At 48.6% G+C, this 20,905-nt stretch overlaps 10 protein-coding genes across 10 annotated transcripts; all 10 read right to left on the reverse strand.

Annotated features, from left to right (window-relative positions):
- Window positions 1-908: 908 nt before the first annotated feature.
- EDB91DRAFT_1307537 (uncharacterized protein) lies at window positions 909-2,314 on the reverse strand (the record flags this gene model as incomplete). The annotated part of the gene is made up of 8 exons (XM_041325058.1): window positions 2,148-2,314; window positions 1,835-2,094; window positions 1,747-1,777; window positions 1,545-1,691; window positions 1,444-1,474; window positions 1,328-1,388; window positions 1,084-1,272; window positions 909-1,020 (listed from the first exon to the last, which is right to left on the reverse strand). Exons 1-8 carry the CDS (start codon window positions 2,172-2,174, stop codon window positions 909-911), a joined length of 858 nt encoding a protein of 285 aa, XP_041173119.1. The 5' UTR covers window positions 2,175-2,314.
- Window positions 2,315-2,323: 9 nt separating this feature from the next.
- EDB91DRAFT_1156444 (NADP-dependent oxidoreductase domain-containing protein) lies at window positions 2,324-4,406 on the reverse strand. The gene is made up of 12 exons (XM_041319634.1): window positions 4,138-4,406; window positions 4,048-4,088; window positions 3,904-3,989; window positions 3,740-3,850; window positions 3,603-3,688; window positions 3,497-3,549; window positions 3,393-3,447; window positions 3,281-3,335; window positions 3,118-3,226; window positions 2,728-3,060; window positions 2,479-2,666; window positions 2,324-2,425 (listed from the first exon to the last, which is right to left on the reverse strand). Exons 1-11 carry the CDS (start codon window positions 4,232-4,234, stop codon window positions 2,622-2,624), a joined length of 1,071 nt encoding a protein of 356 aa, XP_041173120.1. The 5' UTR covers window positions 4,235-4,406; the 3' UTR covers window positions 2,324-2,425; window positions 2,479-2,621.
- A 61-nt stretch (window positions 4,407-4,467) lies between these two features.
- EDB91DRAFT_1307557 (NADP-dependent oxidoreductase domain-containing protein) lies at window positions 4,468-7,028 on the reverse strand. The gene is made up of 13 exons (XM_041325059.1): window positions 6,453-7,028; window positions 6,359-6,399; window positions 6,217-6,302; window positions 6,056-6,166; window positions 5,923-6,008; window positions 5,815-5,867; window positions 5,711-5,765; window positions 5,598-5,652; window positions 5,514-5,549; window positions 5,391-5,463; window positions 5,204-5,342; window positions 4,960-5,153; window positions 4,468-4,904 (listed from the first exon to the last, which is right to left on the reverse strand). Exons 1-13 carry the CDS (start codon window positions 6,556-6,558, stop codon window positions 4,860-4,862), a joined length of 1,080 nt encoding a protein of 359 aa, XP_041173121.1. The 5' UTR covers window positions 6,559-7,028; the 3' UTR covers window positions 4,468-4,859.
- A 178-nt stretch (window positions 7,029-7,206) lies between these two features.
- EDB91DRAFT_1252529 (uncharacterized protein) lies at window positions 7,207-8,496 on the reverse strand (the record flags this gene model as incomplete). Its single annotated transcript, XM_041323517.1, has 7 exons — window positions 7,207-7,452; window positions 7,509-7,699; window positions 7,750-7,875; window positions 7,925-8,003; window positions 8,054-8,209; window positions 8,261-8,373; window positions 8,436-8,496. 7 exons carry the CDS (start codon window positions 8,494-8,496, stop codon window positions 7,207-7,209), a joined length of 972 nt encoding a protein of 323 aa, XP_041173122.1.
- Window positions 8,497-9,401: 905 nt separating this feature from the next.
- Window positions 9,402-11,615, reverse strand: EDB91DRAFT_1156450 (cofactor-independent phosphoglycerate mutase). Its single transcript, XM_041319635.1, has 6 exons — window positions 11,373-11,615; window positions 11,138-11,311; window positions 10,916-11,069; window positions 10,361-10,861; window positions 9,647-10,307; window positions 9,402-9,594 (listed from the first exon to the last, which is right to left on the reverse strand). The coding sequence occupies exons 1-6, from the start codon at window positions 11,402-11,404 to the stop codon at window positions 9,563-9,565; spliced, it is 1,554 nt and encodes a 517-aa protein (XP_041173123.1). The 5' UTR covers window positions 11,405-11,615; the 3' UTR covers window positions 9,402-9,562.
- A 19-nt stretch (window positions 11,616-11,634) lies between these two features.
- On the reverse strand, window positions 11,635-12,598 carry EDB91DRAFT_1156454 (uncharacterized protein). Its single transcript, XM_041319636.1, has 2 exons — window positions 12,477-12,598; window positions 11,635-12,421 (listed from the first exon to the last, which is right to left on the reverse strand). The coding sequence occupies exons 1-2, from the start codon at window positions 12,518-12,520 to the stop codon at window positions 11,908-11,910; spliced, it is 558 nt and encodes a 185-aa protein (XP_041173124.1). The 5' UTR covers window positions 12,521-12,598; the 3' UTR covers window positions 11,635-11,907.
- Window positions 12,599-13,439: 841 nt separating this feature from the next.
- EDB91DRAFT_1059330 (uncharacterized protein) lies at window positions 13,440-14,964 on the reverse strand (the record flags this gene model as incomplete). Its single annotated transcript, XM_041314234.1, has 2 exons — window positions 13,440-14,272; window positions 14,319-14,964. 2 exons carry the CDS (start codon window positions 14,962-14,964, stop codon window positions 13,440-13,442), a joined length of 1,479 nt encoding a protein of 492 aa, XP_041173125.1.
- A 7-nt stretch (window positions 14,965-14,971) lies between these two features.
- Window positions 14,972-15,295, reverse strand: EDB91DRAFT_1040168 (uncharacterized protein; the record flags this gene model as incomplete). The annotated part of the gene is made up of 1 exon (XM_041312868.1): window positions 14,972-15,295. A coding segment is annotated over one exon (324 nt), but the record flags the coding sequence as incomplete, so codon positions are not given.
- A 797-nt stretch (window positions 15,296-16,092) lies between these two features.
- On the reverse strand, window positions 16,093-17,928 carry EDB91DRAFT_1085348 (uncharacterized protein; the record flags this gene model as incomplete). Its single annotated transcript, XM_041315885.1, has 6 exons — window positions 16,093-16,206; window positions 16,395-16,583; window positions 17,253-17,310; window positions 17,378-17,531; window positions 17,586-17,708; window positions 17,760-17,928. 6 exons carry the CDS (start codon window positions 17,926-17,928, stop codon window positions 16,093-16,095), a joined length of 807 nt encoding a protein of 268 aa, XP_041173127.1.
- Window positions 17,929-19,549: 1,621 nt separating this feature from the next.
- On the reverse strand, window positions 19,550-20,031 carry EDB91DRAFT_1252533 (uncharacterized protein; the record flags this gene model as incomplete). The annotated part of the gene is made up of 3 exons (XM_041323518.1): window positions 19,550-19,665; window positions 19,716-19,811; window positions 19,863-20,031. 3 exons carry the CDS (start codon window positions 20,029-20,031, stop codon window positions 19,550-19,552), a joined length of 381 nt encoding a protein of 126 aa, XP_041173128.1.
- Between the last annotated feature and the right edge of the window lie 874 nt (window positions 20,032-20,905).

The following is a 20,905-nucleotide window of genomic DNA, read 5'->3' on the forward strand; positions in this document are numbered from 1 at the left end:
CAGCTCGTGTATCAAAGATTAATCTCTGTTGCGATAGGTCACCTTTGAAGCCTTGTGGCCTCATGATTCTCCTCGATGGCATCTCTATACGTGCAAGGAATGTGAGAGAGACGAAGTTGCAATCGGATTGACCAATCCCAAGCATTAATGGGGCACATCCCACTAGTACCCGAGCTTGCATAGCGGCTTGGCCGGACGACGCTTCCGGCCTTCGGAACTGCAGATCCCTAAGGCGTTGCTCCTGTGCTGCTCGTCATCCTGGAGTTTCCGACTTGGATTACTCCTTGATCACTCCCTTGCTTTTCAAAATGAAATCGCGCATGACAACCTGCTCCGGGCGTTGAGACATGAAACACCTTCAGAGTCTCCCGAAGCTACCTCAACAGAAGGGCTTGGCCCACCGACCCGTCATATTCGCAAGCCACCTCTACCATTTCATTGAGCTGGCCTCCTCAGACGTCCCGGGTGAGAATCGGATCGAGCGAGCGACCCCTAGAAAGAATATCCCCCGACTGTACTTATTCTCTTCAGAAGTTATATGCCTCATCAAGCGCGGAGGTGTGTGGAAGTGTGTTGGGAAATAATTGGGGGGAAGGGCAGTCATTGTCGGAGTGATGAATCGTTTACATAGATTTTAATTGTCTGAACACGGAGCAAAACATGCCTGATATAATGTTGATAGTTATTCCAATCGACAGCGATAACGTAGTCAGTCAATGAAATCCTTTACTCGTTCCTGCAAACCTCCATCCCACCCCATTCCAACACACTGAACAAAGTCGTATCACTGGTTCTCGCAAGATCAACTCCGACTACATCCGCCCACCAACCAATGTCTTTCTCTGCTTGCATTTGTGCGTTAGACCAATTTGCTAACTATTCTTTACGGATACCTCTGAAAACCCGAGTCACAACGTCAGGTTGCGGAGAAATGGATAAAGAAGCGGCGCATTCACACGCCGATTGGGGGCCGAATCGGAGCGCAATGTACTCTGCCTAAGGATAGATGGTAGCCAGTAGCTATCACAGAAATGTTAGTTGTGCATTTATGATAATGCGGGAAGTGCATATATATGTACGCACGTGATGAAAAATGTTCTGGCTTCGGTGTGAAGTCCCAAAATAAGGAGGGACTTGTCAAGGTGAGCAGGTACTTTGTCCACTGGGATGACAATCGAATTTGTATCGCCGAGATCGCTGAACATAGGACTGAATACATCCACTGGTTGCGGTTTGGATGCTGGTGGGCGGGGAAATGCATCCGATTTTGTCCTGCGACGAGTAATACAAAGTTAGAAGAGTGATTTCTTTATTATGAGGAACTTACTTTGCCTCCCAGAACAAGTACGACACGTCCAAACCAGAGATATTTTCAATCAGATTCCCATCTTGATGGGTGCGGACATTCTATTCTATATGCTGCCGATCATTGGTGGTAACAACGGGATAGATGGCGGAGAAGCTCCACTCGGGACTAGGGAAAGTTTGACAGAGGCGTCGATATCAGAGGGAGAGTATAGATAAATGATCGGCTTTCCGCCGACCTGTCTCACCAAAAGAACGATGGAATCTCCATCCTCGATGTCGTACGATTCGATACTCCTGTTGTGATCCATTCTGGACCCATCCCAAATCACATCCAGAGTGGTAGAGGATTTGCCCAAATGGCGAGCAGCACGATCGACAAGTTTCTGCACCTCAAACGCTCGGGATCTTAACAGAACGAATCTCGCCGGATGGAAAGACCAATCGGATCGTGACTTCGTCATCTTCGCTGCTGCGTGGTCTGAACTTCAGTAAAAGCACTAGTAGATTGGGTGTTCGTAGTACGTACGAGCTGTCATGTCCGTTAACCTCAGGCGCCAACCCATCGCCAGGTAATGAAATGGCCTGAGCACTAAGCGGCAGTGGGTCGGGTGATGGTATTTCCGCGCGAATCACTTCAATGAGGGTAATCGAATCAATGACATCTTCCCATGTTTCAGTCGTGATGTCCGCGTAGTGACCCTCGCAAACATCGAGTTGATTGGTCTGCAACGTGACAGCGTCTCTTGGAATCCTTGGGAAACATTTACGTGCGGTGTCAATCATGAGCTTCAAATACCTATAAGCCAATCCATAAAGATTTGAATAGTTGTTGCACTCACGTCATACAACCGATATCGTTTAACCATAGCTCATTTCTGACTATGTTTCAAAACAAGGAGTTTATTTTTCTTCGCCTGCGTTGTTGCTTCTGAAACTTTAGGCATGCTATCCAGCCTGAGAGGTACGAAGTTCTAGCGCTTAGCGTTAACGTTGAAGCAGAACGAGGTTGGTTAGCTATCCGGGAACTTCCGGGGGCCTCTCCAGACGTTCCAACAGTCCTTCAATCAAGAACATCATTTGTATTAGTGAATTCGCAGACGAAGCTCTCGTTCTCCGAGTGAGTATCTTGCTCCTTGCATGCTCATCCTGTAACGTTGACGGTTAAGGTAGATGGTCGCACGTTTCTGTTCTGCAGCCTGCTCTGTCCATTCACATGTTTCTGATTCATGTATCATAGTAATACAGATGCATGACCGTTTGGCTTTCAATCCTTGCTGTCATGAAATCAACAAACTACCGAAAAGTCATCGACCTCATTGGCGACCAGAGGAATCAAGTGCTGGCCTGCCGAAGGTAGGCTGAGAGGGAATTGACGATCAGAATCCTCAAATTAATCAAGATTTCAACACCATCACTCACAATTGGTGCAGGTTTGTTTTGGAGTATCGTCTCAATTTTGTCTAGGATCTCAGGCGTCAGCTTGGGAATAACATCCAGTGCCTTCAAGTTATCGACCACCTGCTCGGGCTTAGAGGCACCGAGGATGACAGTGCTTGTGTTCGGGTTCTTTGCAATCCATGCCAATGCCAAGTGCGTGACGCTGCAGCCCAATTCCGTCTCGGCGAGCTTGGTGAGCGCTTGGACTTTGCGAATCTTAGCGAGGCCCTCCTCTTCGTTGAGGCTCTTCAGAGTGTCCTTGAAGAAATCGGAATGTGCGGCGAACCGCGAATCTGCTGGGACACCATTGTTGTACTGAACATCACAGATCGTTAGTGGTTGAATCTGAAATATATGTTGAGTGTTGTTTACCTTTCCAGTAAGGAGCCCACTGGCCAATGCAGACCAAACGGTAGTTCCGATGGAATATTTCTTGTAAAGAGGTGCGTACTCCTTTTCTGGGCGCTCACGGTGAAGCATGCTAGATCCGGTTTATCAGGACGCTGGATCCTGCGCAGTATCGTTGTCAACTCACTGGTGCTGGCACTGCTCAGCGATAGGAGGGATCAGGTTAAGTTTGTCAGCGACGTCTGGATGGAATTATCAAAGTGAGCATCGAGGTCATTTAAGAGACAGGTGAAACGCACGGTAAGCCTCCTCAATGTCCCTGGCAGACCACTCTGATGTAGCCCAGTAGAATGCCTGCGAAGTACTTGAGAGAACTAATAAACACGGAAGACTTGAGACTCACCCAGCCTTTCTCAATGACATAGTTGAAGGCGCGGACGACCTCCTCCATCGGAGCTGCAAGTGATGTCTTTAATGTCTATGTTTGTGTTCGCAACTTGAATACTTACTGGAGTAATCAGGGCGGTGTGCGAAGATGACATCAACGTAGTCGAGGCCAAGACGGCTCAGCGACTCCTGGGTACCTTCGATAATGCTAGGGTGATGGTAAGTTCGCACATCCTGATTCAACTTTATCCGTACGCACTGTTTTCGAGAGAGACCGGTGTCATTCGGACCGGTACGGGTACCAAAGAACAATTTCGTGGTGATGACCAAGTCAGAGCGACGGTAGCCGAGTTCTTTGATAACTCGACCCCTGTCGAGATACTAGGTCAGAACCTATTCGACGAGGCTGCCTCGACTACGCACATTTCAACTTCCGAGTGACCCTTTGCGTAGCCCTCAGCCGTGTCGAACATGTTGATGCCATTCTCGAAGGCAACTTTGATGATTTCCTGTATGTAAGACCATATTAAGGCTCCCCATTGATGTGCGCGAGCTAGGCTCCCTCACCTTGACAGGGTCACCGACAACGGTTCCTCCTAGCGTCAACCCTATGAAGTGTTCAGCACTGACACATTCACACGTAAGCGTGCTGCTCACATCCACCAAGCGAGAACACAGGGACCCGTAGGCCGCTGGGGCCCAAACGGCGGAAGGGCATATTCTTTGGGTCAAACTCAGTCTTGACGGCGGACATGGCTGGTACAGTGGTGGTGTGCAGTAAAGTGGTTATTGTGAAGGAGAATGATACATTGCGATCGTATTAACTCTAGCTATATATGCATGCGAAAGCTAGATGCATTTCTAAGCATGTCAACGTGCAATGCATCGGAGTCATCAAAAATGTCGTCAAAAACCAGTGATAGGGGTCTATTTATAATGTGTATGACAATTATATTTTTCCGATGATGATCCATTTCAACCCCATCCACGCTCTATCCCTTCCATCCCATCAGATTTCAGACTCCATTCAATAAACGCAAGCCCAAAGACGAAAATTTTCGACATGCAAGCAGTGAAATGCATTCAAGAACGATCTAATTCGACTTGTTGATAGACACATGTGGGTCGTGCACTGCAAGTTCCCACTCATGCTTCTCGGTCCGTGAGCGACCTTCAGGATCACGATGTCATTACCCTCGGAAGATGATACGACATCTATCGAACAGCGGAACTCCATATTCCCTATTTCATGACAAGACAAGACGAACTCAAATTTTCGATTTCCACATGGGCCAATCACATGCACTCCTATAACACCTCTACACTATTGGTACTGGGAATGCATTTTCCGAACACGAGGAGCATTCAATCTTTTCTTCTCACAAACGACCATAAGGATCAAGTGCCGGGCGACCAAATGTTGCCTATCAGTATAACGTTTCAGCTTGGTGAGTTTACTCATTAAAGACAAGCACGCACCGGGGCAGCCGGCTGGTTCTCCAGGATCGCCTCAATCTTGTCCATGATCTCAGGAGTGAGTTTGGGAATGACCTCGAGAGCCTTTAAGTTATCAAGGACCTGCTCAGGTTTCGAGGCACCGAGGATGACGGTGCTGGTGTTCGGGTTCTTTGCGACCCATGCAAGTGCCAGGTGCGTGACAGTGCAACCAAATTCTATAAGGTACGGGTCGGCTTGTGAGACAAGAAAGTCATGAAATACGGACCTTTTTCTGCGAGTGCGCTCAAGTCATCGACCTTGCGGATCTTCGTGAGACCCTCCTCCTTCTGCAAACTATCCACCGTGCCCTTGAAAAAGTTGGAGTGCGTCGAGAAACGGGTCCCCTCTGGGATACCGGCGTTGTACTACTCTCTTTATGAGAAAGTGACTTTGGATTTTTGGATGTGGCACACCTTTCCAGTAAGAAGACCGCTAGCAAGAGCGGAGAAGACAGTGGTGCCCAGCTGGTACTTCTTGTACAAAGGACTGTGGCGATTTCTCAACCGATGATCATAACTAAAATGATGGTGACTCACCGGTATTCCTTCTCGGGGCGCTCACGATGGAACATGCTAATCAAGGACTCAGAGAAACACATCACGATAGTGTGGGACACATACTTGTGTTGACATTGCTCAGCAATAGGTCCATTGAGTCCAAGCTTCGTAGCGATGTCTACACCAGTCACTCAGCAGAAGTGTCCATGACTCCCTAACGCAAAAGGGGAACTCACGCTGCGCCTCCTCAATTTCGTATGCGGACCATTCTGACGTCGCCCAGTAGAATGCCTTGAACGCCGTGAGTACTCCACTATTATTCTCCTACCCAGGGACATACCCAGCCCTTCTCGATTACCCAGTTGAATGCGCGCACTGTCTCTTCCATTGGGACTGAATAATTGAGTTGAGCTAATGTTGTCCCTTCGTCATGTATGATCAACCATACCTGAGACATCTGGGCGGTGCGCAAAGATAACATCAACATAATCAAGACCAAGACGCTCGAGACACTCCTTTGTTCCCTCGATAATACTGCAACTAAGTCAGCACACCCAGGCGCGACCGTGAACGAGACTAACTGTTTCCTCGAGAGACCACCATCATTGGGACCAGTGCGCAGACCCCAGAATAGTTTGGTAGTGACGATAAGATCTGTCCGACGGAGGCCGAGCTCCTTAATCACACGACCCCTTCCCTCGCAGTCAGCTTCGGTCCTCGCTAAAGTGTCGACGAATCTCACATTTCCACCTCGGACTTGCCCTTTGCATAAGCCTCCGCGGTATCGAACATGTTGATACCATTGTCGAAGGCAATTTTTATTATGTCCTTTTGGTAAAGGTTGGGTGATCTAGTAATTTGAAGACTGAGGAGCTGATACTCACCTTCACTGGGTCGCCGATCACAGTTCCACCAAGAGTCAGCCCTAGATAAGTTCTTATTCAGCACCGTGAACGCGGGACCCTGTGTAATACATACATCCACCAAGCGAGAAGACAGGGACTCGGAGACCACTAGGGCCGAGCCTGCGGAAAGGCATGTTCTTGGGGTCGAACTCGACCTTGACATCAGATCCAGAAGCCATTGTTCGAAAGCAGCTGAGCAGAACGAACCTTGAGTGTAGCGACGATATTTAAAGGATTCAATCACTGCTGCTCCGGGCCGCTGTCAACAAGTGGCCAATCAGTTTGGCGCCGAGAAGCGTTCAAGCGCTGCCGTCAGATGACCTGCAAGTATTCGAGCGTGGCATAAATCTCAGGCTTAGGAAAACGAGCACATGTGGAGGGGACGGCATGGGGTTCTCGTAAAAATACCGGAGAAATAGCAAGTCTTTGGTGGGTGACTGACCGTCTGGCTCGTCCACATCTACATTCTATACAGGCAGCCTTTCTTTGACCCCTTGCGTTTTTGCATCTCAACGAACGTAAATGTCATCATGTGTGCACACACGTGATGACAATATCACGGTTCACCGCATTTGGAAGGCGAATGATCAGCAAATCGCTACCAAATAAATGCTCGCGATTGCGAAACATAGAACCCCGAAGAACGAAGAACTTACAACGGCTCGAAAAACGATTGTTCGTGGGTCACGGCTGGGCGCAAATTGAAGGTAAGACTTACTTTTCGAAGCCCGTGGTGGCTTTACATAACGATGACACTAGGCCTGGTAGTTACTTCATTGTGATCCGGAGAAAGCCAGTACATCTACGAGGAAAACATAAGGGTATGTTTACAATTGAAAGATACACCCCGAGACCGGTTGGTTGTTCTTTCCACCCATCATGTCAGATTGATCGATCTCCGTCTCCTGTGTGATGTGTACAGCCATCGGTTCCATGCTGAAGCCCACGTCCCGTGTAACTCGCCCTCGAAAGAGGCTGGTGATCATGCCCCTTGGTTCACTAGACTGTTCGGTTGGAGAGTTGCCGCCCACATGGAAATGTACTTGCAGAATGATGAGGCAGAATGTGATCCCCTGGTAAAGAAAGCACCTAAGAACAGCTTATGTACATACAAGCCAATTGGACTCACCACAATCGGAGGGATAACGTCCAGCATGATGTATTCGCCATTAGATCCGATCAAGAACGTTATTAGGAGTGCAAGAACACTCGTGGCATATAAAGCGCCGCTCTCAATGACAACAATGAAAACGGGTAAAAGAGCGGCAAGGCCTCCTGGCATGAAACGGCGAGTGGTATAAATGCGCCATGCAATGGAAACTGAATTTTCTGGTCATCAGGGGCCTGCAGATCAAATGCAATAGACGTACTGGTACAGGTAACACTGATAAACATGGTCACTGTATAGAATGTTGTAATACACGCAGAAGCAGCGTCAGAAACATTGGATAGCGGACCGGTCCGAGAGAGGGACCAAACAACATAGTACCCGATGGCTGCAAATTGATGAGACGATGGTCGAGTAATAGCTTTTGAAATACTCACCCCCATTGACTAATAGTACGATACAACCAGGGATGGTGAGTAAGAGGTTTTTTCCGTTAAGCACATAACATCGCCAAACCTACTACCCTATTCAGAGGGGAGAACAACATGTGAAGTAGAGAAACTTACAACTACACCATCAGCGAGAGTGGTTTGCGTGATGTAAAGTGCCTTTGACGCGAGATCCAGCGGCGAAGCAAGGTTGGAATAGTAGGTATCTGCACCAATAGTATCCACCTTGACAACGAATGCCTCTAACCCTCGAACAAAATCGATAACTAGATGCTGAAAGTAATCGTGTTGAGCTATTTTCCCGAGAGGGTTGATTACACTCACAGCTGTTGCAATACAGAGTAGCAAGGTTGCTACCGGGGTAAGGACTTGCCGTTGAATGTCAGTTTTCTTGGATAGGACGAATAGTGTTAGCCAGTACAAAGTGAGGAATACGCCTGTTCGATATAATTAAATTCAATACCATAAGTTAAACCCTGCTGCACAGTCGGGAACGCACCATAAAACAAAGTCTCGAGAAACAAAGCTAAGAATGAAGCTTTGTCCAAAGGTATGCCCATGAATACGGTAATGTTATTGGACCAGCTGAGCCAAATTCAGACAGGAGGGAATAGAATTTCGGGGTGGGTCCAGCACAGGCGGTCACCTTGTGAATAAGAAGGTATCGCAGTGTGGAGTTGTTGGGTGCGTGCGCCCATAAGTAAGGGCGTCATGCTGTAGTGCCCGAAGAAAAATCCTATCTACCGTAAGGTTGATAAAGGCAGCCGAATATTAAAATTACTCACTGCAGTGACTATCTAACCATTCCCAGCGTGGCCTGGATCCTCTGGTTCAGCTCTTTTTCAGGTTCGTAACCGTCTGATGGGGCTAGCCGTGTACATACATGAAGAATAATACGTTATCGATGACGGACTCTCGATCGAGCACCTTCTCGGGTGATAAACTGCTGGTCTATGGGCGTAAGTAGGAACTTGTTCATATTGAATCGGGATTGAACAAAGTATAGGTGATCGGATCAGATCGCGGGATACGTGACGACCGTGAAAGGACAAAGTAGTACGCCCGACGCCGCTCACAAAATTAAGTTAACTGGTCACTGACTCCCCCAGCCGTAAGTTAATTTTCCCATGCTGTAGAAGCAACATACGATTTAAGTTAGCCTCGATAGAGGCTCGTCGGACTTAGCCGACATCCTCGCACACCCCTCTATCGATCGTTTCTTTGCCAGGGCTGCAGACGAAGTTCGAGAAAGCTCTCTCACCGCGGCAGCTCGTGCGATCCCGCCCGAGCCTGATCTGGTACTTAGGAGCCGATCGTAAGGCTTAGAGACACGCTGTGATTCTAGTTTTGATGAGAAAAGAAGAGTGAACTCGGTGATATGGAACTGCCAGTATAATAGTGGCAATTTTGGTAGTTGGTTTACGAAGACCCTGCATACATGAGGGCCATCTATTCGGTCTTCCGGTCTTAGGGTACGTTGTGTTTCCCTCTATAGTGGCAATCTCAGGAGTCACTGGCAGCTCAAGCATACCAACTTCTTTAGAGGATGGTGGGGTGATGTGTTATTGTTATTTCTACAGTGACGGTATCTTTCCAAATCTTCGTCTACGTTGTCGTCTACTCGATCTATTTCTTCAGTAACGAGCGCCCAGTCATTTCTAACGGAAAACGTTAATGAGAGGCATCATATCAATTGCATGCAAGACTTACCTTCAGGCTGCGGTAGGCCCATGATCGCCAACACAGTGGGTGCAACATCAGCAAGTGCACCTCCCTCTTGTTCTTCACTGTCTTCATCACTCACAAACTCGAGGCCCTCGCCTGTCATGATGAAAGGCACCTTATTGGTAGTGTGTGCGGTGTGAGGGGCGCCCGTCTCCAAGTTGATCATTTGCTCCGCATTTCCGTGGTCGGCAGTGATAAGTAAAACGTATCCAGCTTCAACACACGCGTCGTAGACCGTTCCGACGGCCTTATCAGTAGCAGTGATAGCCTCCACTGCAGCCTCGTACACACCCGTGTGGCCAACCATGTCGGGCGGTGCGAAGTTGCACATGACGAACTCGTACTTCTTGCTCTTGACCACCTCGGCAACTTTGTCGGCAACACCTTGGGCGCTCATCTCTGGCTGCTTGTCGTATGTAGCGACTTTGGGAGACGCGATCATGTAGCGCTCCTCTGCAGGGAACTGCTTCTCGACCCCACCGTTGAAGAAGAATGTAACATGGGCGTATTTTTCGGTCTCTGCGATATGCGCTTGGGATACGCCTTGTTTGGAAAGCCACTCGGCCAGGACGTTGGTCATGGCTTGCGGGGGAAAGGCTACCGGGAATGGGAACTCAGCATTGTAACGGGACATGGTGGTAATGTGCTACACCATGCAATCAGTTCAAGATAAGTTGGTCGGTCGAGACACGGACTTACCAGGTCTTTAGGGACATCTATTTCCATGGGCTTGTCTGGGAGTCCGATGACGGTTGCGATCTCACGCATCCGATCTGAGCGGTAGTTGAAGAAAAAGAGGGTATCGCCATCCTTGATGCGTCCCTCGTCCCCATTGACGATAATGGGTTTCAGGAACTCATCAGTCTCATCCTTTTTGTACCTCTCCTCGATCTTTTCGAGGACGTCTTTACCTTCTTCGCCCTCGCCGCGGACGAGGCCATCAATAGCGATCTTGATGCGCTCCCAACGCTTGTCGCGGTCCATGGCGTAGTATCTGCCAACAACTGTGGCAAGTGTACCGTACTCTATTTCTTTCATGAAGTCCAGTAACTCTTGTGCATAACCCTTCGCTGAGCGAGGAGCGGTGTCACGACCGTCAGCGAAAAAGTGGACGTAAGTGTGGGGGACGCCAGATTCTTTCGCAGTCTCCAAGAGTGCCTTGAGATGTCTGATGTGAGAATGCACACCGCCATCCGAAACCTACGGGGTGAAGTTGAGAAAAGAGGTGCACGGCAATATCCGTAATATACTGACCAGACCAAGGAGATGAAGACGGCCATTTCCATCCTTGGCATGCTTCATGCTCGCAAGGATCGTCTCATTCTTGTGGAACTGCTTTTTGGCAATGGATACATCGATCTTGACGATATCTTGCCACACAATGCGGCCTGCACCGATGTTGAGATGTCTGCAATATCAGTGTCGATCAGTCGTACTTGAGTAATGTGGTACTTCGGGGAAGCATATCGCACGCACCCGACTTCAGAGTTGCCCATGAGCCCATCGTTCAAACCGACAGCGTTTCCGTGCGCAAAGAGGGTGCGATAGGAATGATTTTTGGCGATGGTATCCATGTTGGTGGTGTCTGCTGCATCGATGGCATCACCTTTCATGCCTTTCTCTGGAGCGATTCCCCACCCATCATGAACGCTGTAGTGATGATCGTCAATGAAGTAAACCCTTTCCATTCAGGTGTCACTGCACTACTCACATCAGACAGACCTTGTTATTGACTTCGGGCATGGTGGTCACAGTATAAAATGAATGATGGCTACTAGTGACGTCTTGAATGGTGCACGAGGTACTTGCAGTGCAAGGAGCAGAGACTAGTCCGAAGAGGCTAGGTGCCGACAAGCAGGGCCTTGGCGATAAAGCGATCTTAGTATTCGAATGATGAGAAGGTCAATAATAATCTTATCAGTCGGGTCACGGAGTGTGATTCGAACTCAGCGACTCCTAGCTAGTAGTCATTTGAACGAGTATCGATACTACTACATCCTTATGTCGAGAAATTTACGCTGGGCTATACTTTTTCCCACTAGGTATTGCTTTATCGTATGGAAAAGAAGATTCCGTCGCGACCCCACGATGAACCATTAAACGAGGTACATTGAAAAAGACAACGAAACAAGCTAGATTCGGGGAGCAAAAGTGACAATAATAGCAGGAATATATCAAAAAAGGAACCGAGTACTTCGCAGTAGACATGAATAGGTATTTTGTTGACGCGCTGGGGTGGGGGGCCCCTATGCAGAGGGTCGAGCAGCAGGCGGTGTTTGCCGGTGTTTAGCAGTGTTTACAGCGTAGGCATAGATCCTTGTGCAGCTCATTGATATTGCACTTCTCCGAACACAGCACAACAAACCTCCCAAGCCCTCCCTTTCGTCCTGCGAACATACACACAGTCGGCGGTCGCTCTGCACGGAAATAGTACATCGTCGATGAATACGTGTCGATGAGCGTGTAAATGGGTCTCGTACCATAGTCTTCTCGTTTCGCAGTTTCGTATTGTGTGCCTGAGCCTCCCCGTACCGTATTTTGTGCCGGCGTCGAGAACTCCGACCCGCTCGGCGTGTAATACATCCTTGGACGGTGTCCCTTGGTACCCCACAAAGGTGCCTCTCTACCTCTTGGATGCCAATCATTCCTTTGACCCCAATTAACCACGGTTGCGTGGTGACAATACGCCCAGATTGACTGAAAAGGAACAGTTGAGGAGAAGGGAACAGTATCACGGTTCCGATTACGATGAGCGCAATGCTTCCCGCTCGACTAGTCAGCCCACATCTGCAAAACCACTGAAATGAACGCTTACGACTTCAGTAGCGCACTCATGCGATTGGTGGAAATGCTGAACATATAACCAAAAATGTGTGCTTACGAACGCAGACTTGAACTAAACCAAAAAGAATATACACATGAGCGTTTTGTGAGTGCTTTCGAACAAAGTCGCATTTGCTGATGCCACTTCTTTTCTTTTCTTTTCTTTTCACTAGTAATGTAATAAAAAATAAAAATAAAATAAAAAACATATATTAAAACATGTTTTATTTTCGTACGTGATAGTACATTTTTTAGTTTCAACCTATAACAACGTCAAAATGCATAGCCCAGAAATGAGGCACGGCCAGGAGATATATAAAATGTAACTGACGACCGTCCTCCTCAGCGAATCTATTTTGTCAAATGCAACCTCTGAGAAATCCTTCCATCTGATAGCTACCGCCTTGCATCCATCAATCACAAGAGCTCCATTCTTCGTCACGCCAGCGACTTGAATCTCCGGGAGAATATCCCAGAGAGAATATCCCAGAGATTCACATGGTGGATATCCTCGTCGGCATACCAGCACGCAGTCTTGGGGATGGTCCCAGGCAACATGGATACCATGTGCTCAGCGATACGATCATTGTTGTTGGCCATGGAAAGCCTAGCGAGAGCGCGCAACTCGTCCTCTGCATAGTTCGGTTTGATGCGGTGTTCAAAAAGCCCATGAGCGCATACACCTGCTGGTGACAGATGGAGCTGCCGCATGGGCTGCCATATACCTGATTTCAACAGTGTCAAGCATTCCAACCTCTCAAGTGGATCCTTCCCGCTGTACGCATTGATGATCGCCTGTTCTGTGTCGTAGTTCTTATAAGCCAGGTTAGCCAGCTCGAACAACGACAACGGCGTAACTTCGTCCCGATCCCTGAACTTGTAGTAAAGACGGAAGCTCAGGAGGGCTTCAGGCAGTGTCCACACGCGTTCACCCCAACCCCTCCAGCACTTGTTCTCACCAGCCGCAGGGAGCCCCCATAGCAACCTCCTCAGGATGAAACACATGGCGCAGCATCTCCAAGTCATGCACCACCTTAATCTCATTCCCGTCACGCGCATCAAAAGGACGATGGATGCCCTTGCAATTGACGTGCATAGGATAATGGGTGTTGCCAATCCTACCTGACCAGTCAAAGTCAAGGAGCATGAAGTTGTCACCTAATAGGAAGAGGTTGGTGCCACGGAGGTCGCCGTGAATGAAGTCCTTCTTGTGAAACTGATGGATGAAATCAGTGACTGCTTTTTCCAGCGGTCCGCATTCAGCAGCAGGTATCTGACTGAACTGTTGGTATGCACTGGTTGATCGCGAGGACAGATCATTATGAATCGGAAGGACATTCATCACCACCATATTCCATCCACCGGGTAACGACTCATATGCAATGAGTCTTGGGGCATGTCCCTCCTTGGCACAGAACTGGTGAGCCTCAGGCAAGTACCGTTTGACGTATTTGATACAAATCTTCTCACCAATGGAAGTTTCCTCGAAGAAGATACGGTGATGTCGGAGGGGCTGACTGTGATAATATGAGAAGTATTGAGTGCCATTGTCGTAGTCCTGTGGATATGGACAATCAAGAGGCGAATCTTGGGGTGTAAGAAGTGGAATCTGGGCAGAGTACAGTTTTGCGAGTTTGGTGATGGCAAGATTTAAAGCGGCGAACATACGAGCTGCCGTGGATTGCATAGAGTCGTCCATTGAATGCCAAAATAATGGAATGATTGGCCCCAGGATATTGCACTGAACCTTTCGAGTAAGAACAGAGCCCACAATACTGATGCAAGTGCCTAGTTCTGGTCAATAACATACTGTAGGAATAACACATCAACTTACCAAATACAATGATGTGAAAACACGGGAAGACAGATCGACGCTCCGCGATGTCAAATTCTGTATTGTTCAGGATTTTCATGAACTGGCGCTGATACCACATGGCTTCCACAAATGGTTCAGCACCACTGCCTCCGATCTCTTTCTTCCCTTCCACTATCACTGCCACAAACTTGCCACCAATTATCAAATGACAATCTGTCCTATATGATTTTGCGCCAACCGCAGCAGCATAGAGGGTTACATGCGGATAGAAATAAGCGAGCTGTGTCCTGAATACATCCATACGGGCATTCTCGTCCGGAGGGAAAATGCACATCTTCTCCGAAAGTTCCCGAACAAAGCGATAATCGTGATGAGTCGGTTTTAAGTCTCGACAATCATCCACGAACTCGGCAAAGATAGGGTGAAGAAGAGTAACTGGGACCGGATCCTCTGCTTTGCGGGGACGAGAGCATAGAAACTCAGGCTTATCCTGATCTTGAGCTTTAGAGATCGCGGATGGCATTGCTGCAGACGACGGAGATTCTGAGGGCTTCTCGAGGTACGCCTGTCGTTGACTAACAATCGGAACGTCTGGTGCCACCGCAACTAATTGATAGTTAGCATGGAGGAAGAGTTTCAATACTGATAGACAACTCACCGGCATCTCGCTGTTTGATAACAATATGTAGGTGATCTTCCTCGCGAAGATCAATGAAAATCTTGCACAATTTATCCCAAACTGTTAGAGGTGGTACGGAGTCAAGTGCGAGATGTCTAATATTGTGCTCAAATGTGTCGTTAAAAGGCAGGGAAACTTTCCAGAGTTGTAGGTCGGCGGGGTCTGCATCGCGGATTGCAGGATACATCGTCTGGATTATTTGTTTGAGAAGAATGACAGTGCTCGTTCTTTTAATGTGGACCTGTACAATACCATCACGGCCTCGGCCGAACAACAAGCAATTGAGATAAAAGTTGGGGGAGACGGACATGATGAATTCCGTTCGCAGCGAGGTGAATAGGAGCAAGAGCAAACAATCCTTTGATGACGTGTATTTGGCCGCAGGCAACATTACATAATTGATTCTGGATTTGAGTGAGTAGTCACTTGCCACTGCGGATTTCATAACTCTCGATACTGGCTGAAACTTATGGTGGAGCAGCCAGACTATACAGTGTATTGGGACTCTTTGGGAGTAATTTCAGAAGCGAAAAGCTGCACGAGCAGCCAGATGACGAACTGGATGAGGGACCAGAGGAAGGAGCAGAGGAGCCTCGACATAAACCACACCGACAGGCGGATCCATTTGAAAATGATACGGGGGTAGCTACCAGCCATATGGCGAGTTTGCTCGCCTGGCTGGTGTGGTTGCTGATGGCGACTTCGGACGACGCGGAGGGATTGACTGTTTGTAGGACGAGTTTTCGACAGACCCCAGTGGTAGGGCTGACGTATCTCTGCTCTGGATCGTGTTTTTTGGGTTTGCCCAAGTTATCTTTGCAAGTGATGGTTTCACTTTGCGCGACTGGGAGCTGCCAGAGCGGCATCCTAGCAGACCGGAGAACGTCAGTTGGACAATGAGAAAACCACGGGGCTTTTGCACTAACTGGACTTACTGTGAGCAGAGACACAAGCGAGGTGTTACTTCCCACATCGACACCCCAATATTACCTTTATATTCGCGTGCCCTGAATGTTGGAGCTTCAGACGCCCAGGCTTAATTATATGCCTGAATGTCGGGTCCTAAGGTGGTTCACGTCTGTTCTTCTTTTCCCTCTTTGCCCGCAGAGATAGTTACTGAACTTTGTGCTCAGTCATACCCATCAGATCCAGTATGTGAGTTATAACCCTGACAGCGTATCGTCGGATCAATGCTAAGGAAAATGGGGCCCCCGGCACGGACTGGATCTACCAGTCTTGTTTGTATGGTGTGTCATGGCGCACATATATATTCTGAATACCAGCGATGACAATGCATAGCAAGTGAGTTTGGCAACTCAGATGCAGAAGACAAGCGAGAGTCGCAGAGCGAGAAGGACTCTGAGGTACTAGGTTGTTTTTTCAACTGTAGCAGCATGATTAATTGACGTACTTACCGATACTATAGGGTCACAGTAGAAGTTGGCGTCCTCATATGCGGTCGCAATCGGAAGATTGTACTGATTTGACGTGGTATATTTCGTCTGCGGGAGAGGGGCTTTCTCATATTCATATTTTTGGTTCAGCATCGACACACCAAGAGGCGATTCCCACTGCGGAGTGCAATGGCATGCTGAGTAGTGACTCTGCAGCATCGTCATTAGAAGGCGGTCACGATATGAACGAAGTCATTACCTCGAGGAACACCCTAAACATTTCACCCACCGTCGAGTTATCCGTTCAAAAGGCCACAGTACTCTGTTAAGCCTTTATGATGCAGCTCGTTCGTGTGATATTAAGCAACAGCTTGAGTCACCGCTGCTTTGCTGGATCAAGTGCGGGAAAAATCAGTAAGCGCTAGACGCCGCGCGCGCTTGTGACGCCACAGCACCCCGCCGGATATGGCGCGCCAAGCGGTAAATTTTCCCGAGATCCGCGCGCGGGTGGCGTTTGGCAGTGTCTGTTTATCTGTCTTCCTTCACATACATCTAAAAAGCCGACTTGGTCGAAGTTCCTCTCTCAAACTGCTTTTGAGCAGTTCGCTTTTGGCTTAGTTCAGGTTTGCATTCGTAAGCACACATTTTTGGTTATGTGTTCAGCATCTCCACCAATCGCATAAGTGCGCTACTGAAGTCGTAAGCGTCCATTTCAGTGGTTTTGGCATCTGACTACTTCAAGTAGAAAAGTTCTCGACAAGGCTCTCCTTCTTGGAATCAGGGTTGATTAATTATGGCTAACTATTATTCTGGAATCGTACGACTTTGTATTAATATTATACCGCGCAACTTTCTACAATACTCATTCTCCAAACTGACAGTCACACCCGGCGGAATAACCACAGTGCGGCCGTCGAGCGACATCCCCGCTTTGGTACTGTGCCCACGGATGATCCAACCGGCTACTGTCATGCGCTACGGTTGCATCGTGCATCTGGACAAACCATTGGGGGCCCTGTACTGTGGGCATAGTTACGTTTCCAGACGGCATTGCAGCATCCAGCACGCGGTAGCGCGCCATGTCTGACCGAGTGATGTCTGCCATCTTGGTTCTATCATGTGACCACCATTGCATAGGGTCCTCGTAAATCACTCTGCCTAGACGAAGCTCAAGTAGTCACTTTAGTGGATCATTGGCAAGTTTTCCCTTACCTGAGGGCGATTGAGAATGTTCATCTTTATAAATCTCTTTAGAAGTGCTCCAAGCTTCGATCCGTGCCTTCTGTTCTAGCAACAGATCTTTTTCATCTGCCAGGCGTCTAAGTTCGCAGGAAGCTTTGGTTTGCCATCAAATTAAGAAAAAAAAATCACAAAGAGCGGACAGACCTGTCGTCAAGATGTCCTGTCTTGTTCGTGGATCATCCTTGACCACCTCCTTGAGGGCCTCTCGCAGCAGCAAGAATGCTTCCTCTTCCTTCTTCCTGTAACGCCGCTGAGCAGCAGATTTGTTCCGTCTCACAGACTGCGGACTCTGCGGGATCTGAGTGTCGTTCATATGCAAGAGTAGGGGAGTTGACCTGATGCGGAAGACGAGGTCTCGATGCGGGTGATCATTGACTGGGATTGTCATTCGAGAAGTGCTATGTTTTATACTTTCCTCGCTTTATGCCTACGCGTTGATCGGCCAACCACTTCAGTCATTCAGGGTGAGTAGTACAACAACTTTTCTGTCAACTTCGTTCTGCTAACGAGAGTTTCGGCCGATATGACTTGATCCTCGGCGTGCACCAAGCATGTATCGCAATTCTTAGAGCCCTGGTCGTCTCCATATGGCTGATGTTAATCCGCCACTGACGGATCAATTCATTTGGGTGCTGTATCTGGCACATGCGACAAATTCCTTCGTCGAGGCCACTCAATGAAATAATCTGTGTGGATGTCGCCTGGGTTCCACAGAGTGCTTGCGAGGCAGACAGCCTGGTAGAGGACAGCCTGAGGACCGACTCTGCAGACTTAATGTGGCCCATGATGCTCGTCCCCGACATCGTCTTATCTGATTGTGCATAGCCATTGACATCTGTAATCGCCCGGAAACGTGCGCACTGCATGGCCGTTACCTACATCCGGGATCGGCACCGCAGGAGACTGAAATTAGCATCTCAACTTGACATCAATTCCCTGAATCCTGACAGGCCCGAGCGCCGAGCGCTGGATGGGACAAGTGCAGCAAGAAGTATGACTTATTACCATCTCTGAAATAAACCGCTCAACTTCAGCTACAAAATTACGCTGAATGTGTACACCAAAGGATGTTGCGAGCCACTCGCGTCTTCGCGACCTTCTTGCGCCACACCGAATGTAAAGCCGCCTTTGACAATGGGCGCCTGTCATGCTCCACTCGGTTCGCATCCCATTTTTAGCAATGATAAGTTTACATTTAAAACGCACCCGTGGGGTGTATCTTGGCTTTGGCATAGCACACCGAACTGTATTTCCCATCAAGTGTTACACTTTGATGGTACCTGTGACCTTGACATGAGGTCCTTCTACGATATGGTTAGCGACACCATCGTGAAGCGCTCAACGATTGAGAAGCCGATAACTATGTCCTCCATCACGCTACCCCCTTGAGGCTCCTCAGATGATGATGGCAGATTTTGTTGCTTGTGATGAGGGGAGCAATGATATGTGAGTCCCCCTCGTCACCATTCTCGCTAACCCAGGGCTCATGGTTTTGAACTTTTTCGAGTGCAATCTTGGCTATATTCGTGGAATGCCATGGAGACGAAACAAATGTAGCCTTTTCATCGACAAGTGCCCAGTTTATCCAACAAATCCATAAGTTGATGAAGGAGGCATCGCTACCGCTGACAACGCGACATTCAGGGCTCGCTAGTCTTGTGCGTAATCGCCAGGGCTACAGCTTAATGAAGAGCTTTTGGTTACGTTCGTAGCGCCCCAAAGACCCTTCCCTCTAGGCACGATAAGTATTTCTGGTTTGACCGTAGGTTTCATATGTGGTTTCTTGTCCACAATTGATCGACCGCTGTGCATTTAGAACTTTGTGAAGTACAGGTGATATTTCTAAATGCCCTCGTTATCCACTTCTGATATCGCTACGTGGGTATTGACACTGCTTCCACTCCTCTTCTAGGGGTGTTTATACACCCTCCCACTCAGGCTCCACCTCCATGTGGTCCTCCGGCGTCGCCCGGTTGCTTACCAGGATGTTCGAACTGAGCGAAATAATTTTGAAGCCACTCGACATCTTCATCGGACAACATTATATCTGCTGTATGCACCTACTCAGTCCAGAGTACACGCGACTGCAAAGAGTTTTACCTTCTGGCTGAGGGATCTCATTGTTGCCAGGGACTATGCCGAGCTGCTGTTGTAGTTCGGCTTGTTCTTGTTCTAGGCGTCGAAGACATTCGGCCGCTTTTTTTATCGTTAGTTTTTACCTCAATGAGTGGACTTCGGAATATTTACCTCTTCTCAAAATTTCGCTTCGGGAGCGAACGTTGGTGCGCTCGACTTCGTTCAGGGCCCCCAACAGATTGCGAAAGGCGAGTCTCTCCCGCTGGCGATAGTCTCGCTGTAAGTCGGCCTTGTTTGGCAGTCCACGGTGAGGACCTTGTGGCGGTCTCTGGTTGTCCATGCTGTATTGTATTGAAGGTGATGGTTTTGAGGACGAAAGCCTCTCATTCCATGGCTTTATATCTTCACCACAGTGCCGAAAGCCGCAGGAAAGATGCGAAATGGAAGACAACCCGCTTTCCCGGTCATCGACATCTACAACTTCGAATGGACGGCTCAGATATGACTTTCATGAAGAACACAGCCCGGAACTAGCAATTATTACAGATCTAGTATCTCCTCCACACCCTATCTGCAGAGAAATAAGCGCTTACTCTAGTCGTGGGCGCTTCAATCCGAGCCGGCATCATGGTCTTTTCCGACCGTATTGTCGAAGCGGGCATTTATGGTCTCCGTTACTTCTCACTCCTTGACAATTTCCGCAGGACCAGCACTTCTGCACCGGGGTCGGCGGGGCCTCGGTCTACTAATTGGCACTCTTCCCTATACAGATAGCCAGCGCTACCAAACATGTTCAGCTTGCTAAGCAACTGTACTGCTGCGCTGCATCGAGGCCATGAAAGGTTTCATTTCATCGAGTAATTTATACGGCAGGTGTGGCGATGACGAGGTAAGTAGCTATCCTGCCACCTGTATAACTTGCGTGCATTGTATGAATGAATGGCAGGCTCTAGATGCCCTTCTAAAGCCATCCCAATCTCCCTGCCCTTAGCCTTGATCCCACTCACCTGTAATCTCCGCGCGTCACTGATTCATGAGGCAAACCCAGCGCATACATCACTATCCCATCTGGTGCAGTCGGCATCTCAGCAAGTCGGCAGTCACGCTTTCCCGGCACACAAAACCCAACCCTGCTGACGGAAGTATCACATTTTCCCGCCAAAATGTATGACTTGCCAACTTCTGTGGGGTGCCGATTGCACCGGATCGCAGCT

Source organism: Suillus paluster (genome assembly GCF_016628075.1).
Source record: "Suillus paluster strain FC165 chromosome Unknown EDB91scaffold_69, whole genome shotgun sequence".
Taxonomy (NCBI): Eukaryota; Fungi; Basidiomycota; class Agaricomycetes; order Boletales; family Suillaceae; genus Suillus; species Suillus paluster.

Bases quoted from the DNA above. Each gene is read 5' to 3' on its own strand.
- EDB91DRAFT_1156444 (XM_041319634.1), bottom strand. From the start codon at position 4,234: ATGTCCGCCGTCAAGACTGAGTTTGACCCAAAGAATATGCCCTTCCGC. The intron at 3,990-4,047 runs GTGAGGGAGCCT...TCTTACATACAG, and splicing joins TTGTCGGTGACCCTGTCAAG to GAAATCATCAAAGTTGCCTT. The intron at 3,061-3,117 runs GTAAACAACACT...TGTGATGTTCAG, and splicing joins GTGGGCTCCTTACTGGAAAG to TACAACAATGGTGTCCCAGC.
- EDB91DRAFT_1156450 (XM_041319635.1), bottom strand. From the start codon at position 11,404: ATGCCCGAAGTCAATAACAAGGTCTGTCTGAT. The intron at 10,862-10,915 runs GTCAGTATATTA...TTCACCCCGTAG, and splicing joins GTCTTCATCTCCTTGGTCTG to GTTTCGGATGGCGGTGTGCA. The intron at 9,595-9,646 runs GTAAGTCTTGCA...GTTTTCCGTTAG, and splicing joins GGGCCTACCGCAGCCTGAAG to AAATGACTGGGCGCTCGTTA.
- EDB91DRAFT_1307557 (XM_041325059.1), bottom strand. From the start codon at position 6,558: ATGGCTTCTGGATCTGATGTCAAGGTCGAGTTCGACCCCAAGAACATG. The intron at 6,400-6,452 runs GTATGTATTACA...GAACTTATCTAG, and splicing joins TGTCTTCTCGCTTGGTGGAT to GGCTGACTCTTGGTGGAACT. The intron at 6,167-6,216 runs GTGAGATTCGTC...CTGCGAGGGAAG, and splicing joins GGCAAGTCCGAGGTGGAAAT to GGGTCGTGTGATTAAGGAGC.
- EDB91DRAFT_1156454 (XM_041319636.1), bottom strand. From the start codon at position 12,520: ATGTTCAGCATTTCCACCAATCGCATGAGTGCGCTACTGAAGTC. The intron at 12,422-12,476 runs GTAAGCGTTCAT...TCGAGCGGGAAG, and splicing joins ATGAGTGCGCTACTGAAGTC to CATTGCGCTCATCGTAATCG.